We start from the raw sequence: 13,682 nt of genomic DNA, 5'->3' as shown, positions 1-13,682 counted from the left end.
TTTATAGCAGTTATAGCAACTTCAAATTTATTGAGGCCTTAAATAAACACGAACACATCATTTTTTAATTTGAAACGACACATTATTTCTTATTTTAATGTTGTGAGGTTTTGATAATCACAGCAATAATTTTTACAGTGTTATTGCCCTGTATTTACTTGAATCTTTCATTTTTGTATAAAAATTATATGCTGTTTTTAGTTAAAGACCTTTTTGAGATGTTTATATTGTTTGTATTTCAATGTTCGATTTCAATAAAGGAAAAACATTTACCTTTGTTGCACAATTAGCCATTCATTCTCTGCTCAAATAGTACTCAACATCAATAACATTTTATAAAATATTTTATTACATTTAGAGTCAATATTACATCTGTTACAGGAAAAAAAACACTAAAGGCTGTTAGGATTTATCTATAAACGGCCACTTAGTCATTTAACACCATTCCATGCCTGTCTATGTATAACACAGTTCACTTTATGTTTCTACATTTGTAACAACACATCCTTTAAGTTACAACATTGTCATTTTATCCTCTCCTCTCAATTGAACACGTATGACCTTCGGCTTTTAGTCAAATACATTTTCAAAGGGTTAATTTCCAACTGACTAGAATCCTGGTGCCATCCTGTTTCACTCACTCCATTCATCTAACTATCAGTCATTAGTCACAGTCTATAGATTAAACATTGCTTATAGTGTATAAGAACTAAAAAAGCTAAGGAATAAAAGTACATTTATTTAGTCTAAACAAAATGTTGTGTTACATGCCAACAATGAATATATAGAAAAAAGATAATTTCAACTCATCTGTTGAGTTGTTTCATAATCAGGCATTCAAAGCTACAAAGCACCACGTACCCAAACGGCACTGCAGAGAGCAAATCCATACGGTTTTGATTACACTCTAAGTAATACGCATAGCTAAAACAATACTTTATTTAGCTTTTAAACCGTCTGCACATACTGAATGCTGGGCTAATGATTTTATTTAAAAGTTAGCTTGTAACTGCACTGTCTCCACCAATAAGATTTGATTTTGTAGGCCTACTAGAGAAGTCACTGTATGGATTGTTGTTTGAAGGTATGTTTGCTGTACTATCCATAACAGCCTGTGAGCTGCAGCAATCTGTGTTCGAATGATCTGTGATTGCATTTTGGTTTAATGGATGAGAAAAGTGAAGCCTAATGTTCTGTGGTTTCCACCACAGGTATGACCTGATCTTCAGATGAAGGGCCAGAGCTCAGAAACTCAAAAGCTTGTTGGCTCTGTGATACTAACTGCATAATAGGAGCCAGCAGGACCTCGGTGGCCGAGGAACGGCGGCGAATCATATCGGTTGTGGGCACAGCCAGTGTGTCAAGTTCTGGAGGGCCCGAGGGCTGGGAATCTAGCTTCAAACTGCCTTTTCTGCCATTTGCTGGGACTGGGGTAGGAGTCGGAGAGGGAGCTGGGCTTGTTGGAAGCCCGCTGGTGGACCCATGACGGGAACGGGCATAAAGGCTTCTGCGGCGACGTGGACGACTGTCCATGGCTTTGAGGAAGAGGCTGTTTGCGAAGGCACGGCTGGAGGGGCTCTCAGGAAGTTCATCTGGAGTTGGGTTGTTTGCTGCGTCGAGATCAGAAACCTGTTTCATCTGAGAGAAAAGAGAGGGCAGAGTCGTAAGCTAAGACTCTGATACTTTTGATTCTTTTGAAATCTTTATTCAACAATTTAATTCAACCCAGGCTTATTGGAAAAAGACACTTTTAGCGCCTCTCACTGAAAATAACATCCCACCTCTAAACCCCTACTTAAACCTGACCGATAGTGTTAACAAAAGTGCATTTGCTGAAAAACCATGCCGTTTAACGTTTTGAGCTGCTTTATCGTGACTCGTTTCACAGACCAAATGTTTTGACATAGGAACTGCTCAAAAACAAGTCTTTATTATTCGACAATCTGCCCCTGCAATCATAATATGTGTAAAAAGAATAAAAGTAGTTGGTGTTTTACTGCCACCAGTGGTCATTTAATGTATATGTAATTTTTTGGAAGTTTTGGAGAAAAATTTAGTAGGTAGAAGCATGTTTTAGATATTAACATTATTAATAATCATTCAATGAATAAGAGATTATTCTGATGCCTACATAGCGGCAAAAATATTTTTGCGAAATACTTGATTTAAAAAAACTCTTTATGCTGTCTTTGTATAAAATTAAAATGCCATTTTGCTAGCCTTAGAAGATACAAGGGTTTATAGACCACAAAATCCAGATATTGCCAATTTGGTTTGAGCATCAAGCCCATTTAAATTAACTCTGCAAATGAACAGAAGTGTTTTTAGACCATAACAGTTCTTATATTTGATTGAAGTTTAATTAAGCTGTATAATGGCCTGAAAACATTATGTACCTGATCTTCAATTGGATACTGTGCTAAAAAAAAAAAAAACATTTGAAAAGAAGCACAGTAGGTTATAACATAGAGAGAAAATAAACCAGGCCATAGACTGTTTCATGGGCCAGCACGGCCTATAAAACACAGATTTACTCATTTAGTTTAAATGGGAACATATTGACATATTTAGCTTTGTTCATTCTATAAATACCCTAGTGAAAAAAAACCTATACCAAAATAGATTTAAAATACGGTCCCACTTTATATTAAGTGGCTTTAAGTACTATGTACTTACATGTACTTACATTGAAATTAATCATTTGATACAATGTACTTATTGTGTAACTACATGTTTGACATATTGTACTTACATTTTAAAAATTCCTGCATGTAATTACAGCTGTAATTAATTTATGTAATTACATTTGTAATTACACAGTTGACCCTTCCCTTACACCTTAAACCTACCCAATCCACCACACCTGTCCCTAACCTTACCCGTATCACACCTCAATAGCAGCAAAAGTGTTTTACAATACAACATGAACACAATAAGTACATTGTACTTATTTGTTTATGTAAGTACATAGTACTTAACGCCACTTAATATAAAGTGGGACCTAAAATACCTTTATTTCGTACTATACTACAATCCATTAATAGGTTTACTGACATATCGCTTGAGACTTACTGGTATAAATATTATAATTAAACTTTATTTGTAGTACTTCTTTATTGCACAATGCACATTTCTTAATATTAAGCTTAAAATGGTGTGCGTGTGCGTGCGTGTGTGTGTGTGCGTGTGTGTGTGTGTGTGTGTGTGTGTGTGTGTGTGTGTGTTCTCACCAGGTCGTAGAGTGGGGTGGTGTTGATGAGCAGCTGTATGAGAATCTGTCCCAGTTCCAGTAGGTCGTTCATGATAGTGCGTACCTGAGTAGGTAAAACCAGTATCTGTTGTACAGGGGGCAAAACCTTCAGTGCCTGTATACCTGATGTGAGCTGAGCTACAAGCAGAGAACGCAGCTCCTCCACACGATGCACCTGAGACGTGTACAAAGACAGAAGCAGCTGCAGCAGGGACTCCACCATCTGCATCATCTGCGTTAGACCCACCTGAGCATGACAAATTACAGACAATACCTAATTAGGAACCCAGTGACAATGATAGACCTGAAACTGACACCGTTAGGCATTAAAAAGCGAATGTGGCAGAACAACTGGCCACATGGGCTGAGGAATTACGCAGAACTTTAATTCAGTCACGTTTTTATTGCTGAACCTAGTGGCCTGGAGTGGCCTAGTTGATCAAGTGGCAGTAATGGCTCTATTCACATAATGCCTGCAGGAACGTGAATGGGTTTTACGTGCGGGATACACTCCCTGCTCTGTGCAAATAAATCAACAAACAACAGAAACTGTAATTGCTGTGAAAACTGGTATTGTCAGTCACAGTTGGAGTTAATTAAACTTTATAAGACTAACAAAAGAAACAGTCCAACATTCTTTTAGTCCTGTTATTCTAAATCATTTCATTTCATCATGTCCTAATTCTAAATGTCCATTTTTTGCTTTTTATTCTTCTTGTCTCATTTCATTTGACCTTGTTTAACTGTTCCCATGGCCACTCAATCATATATCCACTACAGTTTAGTGCTTTAGTATAGAATTGCTGTTTAGTTTGTGAACAAATCAGTGTTTCGAACAAATATTTTAAGTGAATGAATCTTTTGAGGGAACAAATCATATTTGTTGGGCAGAAAGAATTATGAATGTGTAAAAATAATTGATGAATATATACTTAACTTGATGTAAGGATGTTTTTTTCTTCTATAGCTTGATAATAAATCATAACCAGCAGTTGACACCATGGATTAAAAAAAACCTCTTTCTGTAATCTAGTAGAATTGTAGACATGCTAATCTTAATAAGGATGATACGACTTGTCATGAATGACTCAGATTAAGTAAATGATTCAGTGACTTGTTGCTACCTAAGTAACTTGCAGAAAGGGTCACTGAATGAACCAATGAACAAATCTTTTGGCGAATGGATTCAAAAGATTTGAATCACTAATATTAAAACCACTAGAGTATAATTGAGTTTGTCTGGCAGCGTTTGTGCTGCTAAACGCATTTAAAACTTGGTAAAAACGAAATGCATTTGAAGTTGTAACAAATAAACTCAACATACATGTTTTGAATAACAAAAAGATTTTGAACAGGGAAAACGTACTGAAGTCTGATTTATTAACACAGACCACCATGCCACAAGCAGCCAAACTCTCACGTGGAGCTTCATCTGACGTCAGCCAATGTGAGCGTGAGTACACAGTGCAAAAGAACAGGCCCAGGCTAGCAGACACAGTCACAAACAGTACTGATTTGGCAGCAGGACCCTCCAACTATTGGTGGTTAATGTAGGTGAAGGATAAAGTGGGTCAGCCAAATTTAAAGGTCCACTCTGTGTTCTCAATTCCCATTGTCTTTGGGCCACCACCTCACTGCCAGTCCACTGCGCAGCCCGTGACCAACACGTGATTTACTGTAGGAGATTATGCTGCCAAGTCTCACTATTGTTTGTGTCTCTGACAGCTCAGCATCACTGCCGGTAGAACACAGTCTGTCGCTCACATTTCTGCAGCCCAGGCTCTCTGGGGCGTCTTTTAGAGTTTATTAATGAAGACTCTTTTGAACACGGTGTGCTGGAGCATTCGTGCTCTCAGGTCCAATTACCCTCCACCCTACTGCTGGGAAAGCACAGAAGGACCCTGTACAGACAATACTCCACCTTGGCCCTTTGATCCTCAGCACACAAACTCGTCAACTCATACAAAACATGTCTGAGATAGGCCATGTGTCTCTAACAGGTCAGTTGAGGTAGGGTGTCTCTACTGACCTGAGAACAAATACAATTTTGCCGAACTGTGGTGCACTCTATGCTTCAGAAATGCCACTGGTTAGATTCTTTTGATTAAAGATACAGGAAAAAACAGTAATATTGTGAAATATTATTACAAAGTTTTATATTTTAAAATGTAATTTAGTCCTGTGATGGCAAAGCTGAATTTTCAGCAGCCATTATTGTAATCTAGTGTCACGTGATCCTTCAGAAATTATTCTTATATGCTGGTTTTCTGCTTAATAAATATTTCTTATCTATCTATAAATTATAGAAACGTCTGCGTGTCTGTCTGTGTGTCTGTTATTCGCATATCTCTCGAACCATTAGTCCGATGGATTTCAAACTTGACAGGTGTCTCGCTACGGGCACGAGTGCAGTGCCAAGTTTGACGTTGTTTGGATGAGAAATGCAAAAGATATCGTTAAATATATCAGTAAAAGAAGCACTTAGAAGGTTGTGGTTTAAAAATATACATTCTGACATAAACACTCTGTCAGCTAAACATTAAGTCAGCTACACTGTTTACTTCTGAATATTATATTTTATTCATGGCCATCATTTGTAGTAGCCTATTCACAAACTGTTTGCTCAAGCGTAGCTTTTTTTCGGAGTTCACTGTGTAGCCTGCTCCCTGAATCGTCGCGCTTATTCATTTGTGGATGTTAACTGAATCTGTAAGTCAGCTACACTGTTTATTTCTGAATATTATATTTTATTCTGGTGCGCTTAACGTTATCGCTACTGTGTAATAGTAGCCTATGCTATTCACCAACTAAACATATCCTATTCAATGCGTTCACAGTCTCTTTCACGGCCATCATTTGTAGTGGCCTATTCACAAACTGTCTGCTCAAGCGTAGCGTTTTCTCAGAGTTCACTGTGTAGCCATGCTCCCTCAATCGTATAGTTCAATTTTCCATATTTATTGTATACTGTAAAAAGTGAATAGTTGGATCAACTTAAAAAAATTACTTCAATTGGTAACACCTAAAAAAATGAAGTTTACTCAACTTAAATTATCACGTTTTTCAAAATAATTTAAGTTGAGAAAACTTAATTTCTTTAGGTGTTACCAATTGAAGTAATTTTTTAAAGTTGATCCAACTGTTCACTTTTTACATGTCATTATGTCAGTATCAGTATTTGCTTTCTACCATGCACAAATAAAAATGTCACTGAAGTTTTGCTGTGTAATTGTAACAATGAGCACTCAAACAAAAACTGATTTTGCAAGGGCACTTTGCACTACTTCTTATTAATGTTGAAAACAGTGGTGCTGCTGCTTAATATTTTTTTATGGCAACTGTGATAAATGTTTTCAGAATTCTTTGATGAATAGAATAGAATTTATTTGAAATTAAAATTTTGAGACAATTTAAAAATTCTTTAATGCCACTTTTGACCAATTTAATGCATATATAAAACTAGAAGTATGTTTGTTCTCTAATGCAATCTCCAAATCTCCTCATGGGTTAGTGGGTGTTCAAGTCACATGCAGTGACCGCCAAACGGCACGTAGCATTAGGTCCCACTGGGTTTTCAGCTCAATCATGACCATCCTCTCTCTAAACAAGCACTCCAATTAAAGGCACTGCTGCTTGACTTCTTGATTTCAGCCTTGATTTCTAGGAAACAAAAAAACTGCTTTCCTTTTACGCAAACAGAAACGTTCCATCATTTATTTTTATAGCCATTATGACTCACTAATAGACTGACTAATATGCTAGACTATAAAATGATGAAGTCTGATGATAAAGTCTCTATCTAGCCTAAACACTAACTTTAATATGAAGAAGTGTACAGACAAGAAGAAGTGAGTGACTGACAAAATCTGAGGTAATGAATCTACTCCACTACCAAGTGACTAGAAGCATAAATGTAAAATAATACATTGTAAATAAATTCTGTGTAATCAGGTTGGTACAGTGTCGTACAGTGTGAAAAATCTCATATATAGTGCTTTCAGCTCATGTTGTAATACAGCTTCTCTCGTCTTCCCCATGTCCTTTCCTGCTTGAATGTGTCTCAGGGGTCATAATTTAGAACAAGTAATTGCCGTGATTTTATTTTATGCGAGTGAGGGTGAGTCTGCAGACTAGACAGGAAGCCCTGAGGGTGGCAGGGCAGCGTGAATGACTGCAGCATGGTGAAGCGGCACGTAGAGCGTCTATTTTAACTTCGTACTCAAAGAAGAGGGGATAGGCTATAGTTTGAGGACATTTTGATGAGGCACTCCCTGTTGATATCATCTTGTCAGTGTTTATTGTTGAGACTCTCACCAAGACATGTCTGCATCTATACTTATTTTGTGAGTTAATCTTAGTCTTGACTCACATCTTGGGTCTCTTTCAGTCTTATTTTAGTATCATTGAGATGCTATTATAGTTTTTTATTAATAATTTGAATTAGTTTTTCTTTTCTGTTTTCATTTTAATTTTAATTAAAGTTTTAGCATTTAAAAAAAAGTCTAAATTTCTGTTTTCTATAAATCTATTTATTAATTTTTATTTTAGTTTAGTTTTTCAGTTTAGTTTTAGTTATTTCAGTACATCAAGGTAAACTAAACTATGTTTTCTTGGCAACTGGCTGAAATAAAATACATTTCTGTACATTTTATTTTATTTCAGTTAATGTTATTTTATTTCAAGAAACGAAAATGGTTTTATGGTTTTAGTTAACTGTAATAAACCTGGTCTCGCCAAAGTCTTTTTTAATTCTTCTGTGTTGGATAGCCAACTGAAAACATTTAGAAAATTGTTAAATTGGAATATGAATACAACGAGCTTGGTTCCCCATTATCAGTGTGACATATTTCAGAAACTGATACCTACATGAATGTTGTTCGGAGCCACTGAGAAGCAGTTAGTTTGGCGAGAGAGTATTTGTCCCATTCTAAAGAGTCACTGAACAGAACTTTTAGTTAAGATAAGGTCAAAGATTTAGTGATGAATTGTTTCTGTACATGGGCCTACCGTTTCAGCAGCTGCCCTCAGCATCTGCAAAACACGGTCCACTCTTTCTCTCAGCTTCAGCAGTCTGTCATACAGCTGAAGGTACAGGCACAACAACAGGCTACGGATCCGCGTCCACATCCGAGGCTCTTCTTCTTCATCATCCTCATCCTCATCCTCATCTTCATAGCTTTGCACTATTCTCTCCCACTCACTACCTGCAAGATGAGACAAATTGCTTATAATTTCAATACAACCACCAATATTCAGATTTCAACTGAAAGAGGCAGATTTCAGCTCTGAGCTAAATAAAAAGAAAGCTGATTTGATGAAATATTATGTTATACATTTCTCTGTATCCCTCTGAAAGTGAGATGGTGCTAAAGCAGGGGTTTTCAAATTGTGGTCCAGGGACCGCCAGGGTGCCTCAAGGGGATGCTATGGGGTCCATGAAAAAATTCAGGGAAAAATGTTGTAAAAATGTTTTAATATAATAATAGATATAAATAAACAATATAAATAAGTTACAGAATTTGACATGATTGCAGTTTTATTCTGATTTCTAACGACTGGTCTTTAATGACGAGATTAATGGCTCTTTAGTTGTGCTAAAGTACTTGCAAAACAGAAGACCAGTTGCGCCCCCTTGTGGTTACGTTTTGTGTACGCATGAAATAAATGGTAAACCTTCTCTAAAGTGTTATTTCATGATTATTTCAGGTAAAAATGTGTCTCCCTGTCTCAGTTCCGATGACTCCGTGTCACACTTTCTTACGCAGCGTGGGTGGCAGAGGTAGATAGTACGCCACTGCCGCCTCTGACTGAGTGATGAGCTCGTCCAGGCCAGCGGTGATCACGCGCCCTGGTGCTGAATCCTGAGCTTCCGCCAGGAGGCGCCAGCTGAGCTCCACCACCTCACCCCACCTGTTCACGGCCCTGTCCAGCTCATCGTTTACTCGAGACTGCGCACCATCCAGCCTCGAGAAGAAAGCGTCCTTCAGATTAGCAACCACCTGAGAGGAGAGAAGACAGGCAGGAGTGCACCAAGAGAGGAATGGGGCAGAAAAAACATCGAGATTACAGGTTCGGTTATCATATATGTTCACAGAAGTAAAACAAAAACGCACCTAAGTTAACGTTACAACAGAAACAGCCACAAGTACATACCTAAAGTTACTTTTATCCTACTTTATCTTAGTAAGTTAGGTAAAGAGTTAATATATATACTACATTAAACGGTTTTCTTTTGACATATTACGCCGTTTCAAATGGTCTTTCAGTAACGTTAACGTTAACCAAAAAAAGTGCGCGAAAAGATATCTGAACTAGTACGTTACGTTAACCATAACAGCTGAACATTGACGAAAGTAGGCCTGTTGTCATTGTTTATCCATATTTATTTACATATATCAAATATATTACAAAGAAGTATTTTGTTTACAAAAATCATTTAAGACTTTCTTAACAAAAAACGAAATGTGGTCAAGTTCTGCATATTTGTAATCCTTTCTTTCAATATCAGTAAGTTAGTAGATATTCTGACAGCTCATAGTCGATATACCTTTCTTCTGTTCAGTACCTTAAATCACTTTATTTAAAGGGCTGCTCGATATAATTCAGTCAGCAAGCCAAGATGTTGCAGAAAAAAAAAGGTTCCTGTCCTGAGTTTCTTTGTTTGCCCTGGTTTACCTGTTTGTATTATTATTAAAGTAACGTTAGTGCTTGCATGTGGATTCTCTCTCCGCTTCGTCCCTGCCTCTCTGTTACAATTAAAGTTCACCTAAAAATGAAAATTCTGTAATTAATTAAGTCACCTTCATGTCGTGTTTTTCATTTTTTTTTGCACACAATTTTTTTTCTTGTTGCTTCATAACATTACATTTGAACCAGTGTAGTCAGATGGACTATTTTAACGATGCTTTTACTACCTTTCTGGGCCTTGAAAGTTGCAACGATGATGCAACTACCCCTTTAAGGTAAAATGTAAAACTTACTACAAACTTACTATATTACTAAAGGACATGTTAAAGCAATAAAATAATGTTAAAGTATTTAATTTTGTTTATGTGCAAATGTACTTTTGTTTATTTTGTTTATTATTTTATTTAGGTTTAAAAACTGCAAATTATTAAAATAATGTAATAATTCTAAATATATATAATACATTTATAATAAATAATTTAAAACTCTATTAAATTTGTTATTAAAAATAAAGTTTGTTGGGTTTTACCAGACAGTCAAGATATGGTAACTGCCACATGGATATTGACACTCTTCTGTCTTGCACTCTCACGCACTCACCTCATCTGTGGGCTGTTGGAGGATAGGGAAAAACTTCTCAAGTTGCTCCAAACCCACCAGTGCAAAACTGTTCACCGCCTCAACTGCAAAGGCCCACATACAATTGATTCACTTTTATTACCCTTAAAGACTTGCATGTTAAATGATGTTTTAGCAGTATATCTGTGTCTTTAGTCCAATTTTGTCTTTACTATAAGCATTTGATCTCCTTTTTTTAACCAGACTCACTTTCTAGTTCTAGGTTCTGTAGCAAAGGTGCTGCTTGTTGCAGAGCTGCTGTGGATGCACTGCGGACACCCAGCTCTGCTACTCGTCCCACAAACCCGAGCAGCGGATAACGACCTTTCACGCCCATGTAGACAGAAGAGGCCTGCTGCAGCGCTGATCTGATGAGAGGCAGTTTTGCCACACGCTTCAGCACATTCCCCTGCAGAGGCAAGTCAGTGTCTTATTGAACATGGTAATGATGAATTACTAATTATTAACATCACCTGAATCTGCTGCTAAAAAAAAACCATCCACCCGCACCTACGATTTTCTCTGATTTAGATATCCACACCCGACCCTCACCCAATCGACAGATTACAATTATTCAAATGATCCGTGTTAAGAGTGATGATATGGTTATATTATCTTATTAATGGATATGATGATAATATTATGGTAATATACTCATATCATATTAACATCATATTACACTGAAGTAGGCTGCTTTTAAAGTTCTTCTTTGGCAAAATTGCATTTCCTTAATAGCCTAAACACAGGCGTTACTCCTTTCAAACTTAAATTGGAATGTCACTGTTTCCGTCACTGCAACTTCCCGATCACACACACAAAAATTAAATACGTACAGCCCAAGTAAAGGCTGGATATAGGCTTTATTGGTTTGTCGTAAAGACCGCTTCACAGCCCATTACATATGACATACCTAACAGTTGATTCGTCCTGTTTAACTATTTAAGTAAAACGCTGACAATGCAAGAAAGCTTACCTCACTGTTTGTTGTTCTGGACATGTCTGCTTTGCGCTGTTGAGGCAAAGCAGAGAACATAATACATTCAAGTGTCCTATTAGAGTTTCTATTATTTTATTATTTTTATTATTTTATTATTAGTTTCTACATTTTTACTTATGTTTTGTGTAAGAGTAAAGTAGATGGGTGAATATAGATTCAAATATCAGCATATTAATACCAAACAGTAGGCATATTCTTCTGACATCTGACAACGTCATTCAATTTCAACTACGTCAATACTGATCTGTATAAATTAATTTGACCTGCCCATGCCAAGTCAGATGATGTCACATGACAATACTAGCCTATGTTTGACACAACCTCGCTGTGGAAATTTTATTAAGCGTTTAAACCACACAGGCCAAAAATGACCTAGCATTCAAACAGTGAAACAGTGTCATGCAACATCAGAAATTATTATGGTTAAATACTGTTTGTTTTTTTAAGATTTTTTTTATTAAAAAATAATGGCCAAAAGACTCGTTTATTTTATATTATATTTAGATGTATATTTGAGAAACATTCCTGCAGTGAATAATGTTGTGACATTAAATAGTTTTAGTGGTTTAGAAGCTGTCATTTGATCATGATGCCCCTGAAATGTCATTTCAGGTAATGGCCCAAGCCCTCCGACCAAAACCAATGGAATCATCCAAAAACAGGCATTTTTAAAATGTTTTTGAAGTCTTTCAAACATATCTTCAGATCAAATGAACATTTTCAGAATGGTATCTCATGGAATAATATCCAACTGTGTCAAATGTGATCAAAGCATTCTCACAGGCCTGTTTATAATCAGATTCACTTACTGCACAGAGGGGCCGCTCTTACAGATCCCAGTGTAAGTCAGCGATGCTGCTGCTGCTGCTGCAAAAAGAAAATAATCTGAATTAAAAATTACATTAATGACAATAATCACAGCAAAAACATGTTTATAATCTGCCTTAATAAAATGGGTCTTCTGTGCTGGATTCAATTGTTTAGTGAGTGAAAAACGTAGAATTTCTTTCTTTTTTTTTAAAGATCAAAACCAGACATGTAAAGCTTGTGTGAATTTGAAACAGACCAGTGATCATTCTGATAAAGTCTCCAGTGCTCCAGGCCATGTTTGCCTTGCATTATCTAATAAATATGTTGCAAATATAAATATGGGTAGCTGATCCCTGGTTAGACACCTGTCTATGCTGACAATTACAGTAAACCAAAATAATCAACTTCTCTCAGATACTTTTTGGACATCAGCAATAGTTATGATAAAATACATTTAAAATGTTCCACAAATTATGTTATAAAAAAATAATAAATATATTATTTTGGGCCATTATGGATAGATGATATACAATAGACACATTTGTTTATTAAGATTACATTTTAAAATACACATGACCATCTGCTATATTTACACTGTTTCACAACAAATTAACCCATTTCTGAGAGTATTTGTTTGACTACAAATTGTGTGTTTGTCATGTTTTAGTTATTTTCAAGTAGACGGTAAGCAGACAGCAAAAAACGTCAAATCAGAAACAGTTCTTACCTTTAAATGATTGAGTGTTGAGTCCTTTGAGATGGTAAAATGTAGAAATGGTAAATATCTTTTATAGATATTTGTCACAAACCCACTAGACTTGTCCTTTCTATTAGGTCTCAGTCCTTGTCTGCTGTGTCTGAAATGAGGGTTTGGTTGGATGGTTTTGTAATTTTTCATGGTTGGTGCATGTGATGCCCCTCATTTAGGGTGCGGCCAGTCCACGCATGTCGAGACGTTTCTAAGGTGTTGTTTGCCAGTTTATTGGTTTACCTAACAGTGACAAAGACAGTCTTAAGAGTGTGTGATTTTATGTTTCTCTGACATTCCTCACATCAGCTCTTTGATTTACTTACATTAATGCAGATGAAAAATAGTCTAGGACATGTCCCACACAAGTTTATACCAGTATCACGTTTATACCAGAATGACCTTTGTTCCCTAAAACAAGTGGAAAGACAACGTACATCAGTGCAAATCATTATTGTAATCAACAGACAAGTAGAGTTGTGTAAATGTATTAAATTAGGTTACCTAAACTAGGTTGTGATGTATGAATACGTCTGCTGTGTACAGAGAGTCTAGTCAGATATGTCTAGTCA

At 36.4% G+C, this 13,682-nt stretch overlaps 1 protein-coding gene across 1 annotated transcript; it reads right to left on the bottom strand.

Moving 5' to 3' along the window:
• Positions 1-1,099: 1,099 nt before the first annotated feature.
• Positions 1,100-13,325, bottom strand: plin6 (perilipin 6). Its single transcript, XM_079895891.1, has 9 exons — positions 13,090-13,325; positions 12,362-12,419; positions 11,529-11,564; positions 10,766-10,964; positions 10,538-10,620; positions 9,012-9,249; positions 8,258-8,454; positions 3,231-3,497; positions 1,100-1,638 (listed from the first exon to the last, which is right to left on the bottom strand). Exons 3-9 carry the CDS (start codon positions 11,550-11,552, stop codon positions 1,186-1,188), a joined length of 1,461 nt encoding a protein of 486 aa, XP_079752017.1. The 5' UTR covers positions 11,553-11,564; positions 12,362-12,419; positions 13,090-13,325; the 3' UTR covers positions 1,100-1,185.
• Between the last annotated feature and the right edge of the window lie 357 nt (positions 13,326-13,682).

Source organism: Squalius cephalus (assembly GCF_949319135.1).
Source record: "Squalius cephalus genome assembly, chromosome: 15".
NCBI lineage: Eukaryota > Metazoa > Chordata > Actinopteri > Cypriniformes > Leuciscidae > Squalius > Squalius cephalus.
This window is presented reverse-complemented; position numbering and strand designations above follow the sequence as displayed.

What these genes read in the sequence shown, in the direction of transcription:
- plin6 (XM_079895891.1), bottom strand. Translation starts at nt 11,552, where the DNA reads ATGTCCAGAACAACAAACAGTGAG. An exon ending in CCAGAACAACAAACAGTGAG is followed by an intron (nt 10,965 to 11,528) that starts GTAAGCTTTCTT and finishes TTGCCTCTGCAG; the next exon opens with GGGAATGTGCTGAAGCGTGT. An exon ending in CCACCCCACTCTACGACCTG is followed by an intron (nt 1,639 to 3,230) that starts GTGAGAACACAC and finishes CTTTTCTCTCAG; the next exon opens with ATGAAACAGGTTTCTGATCT.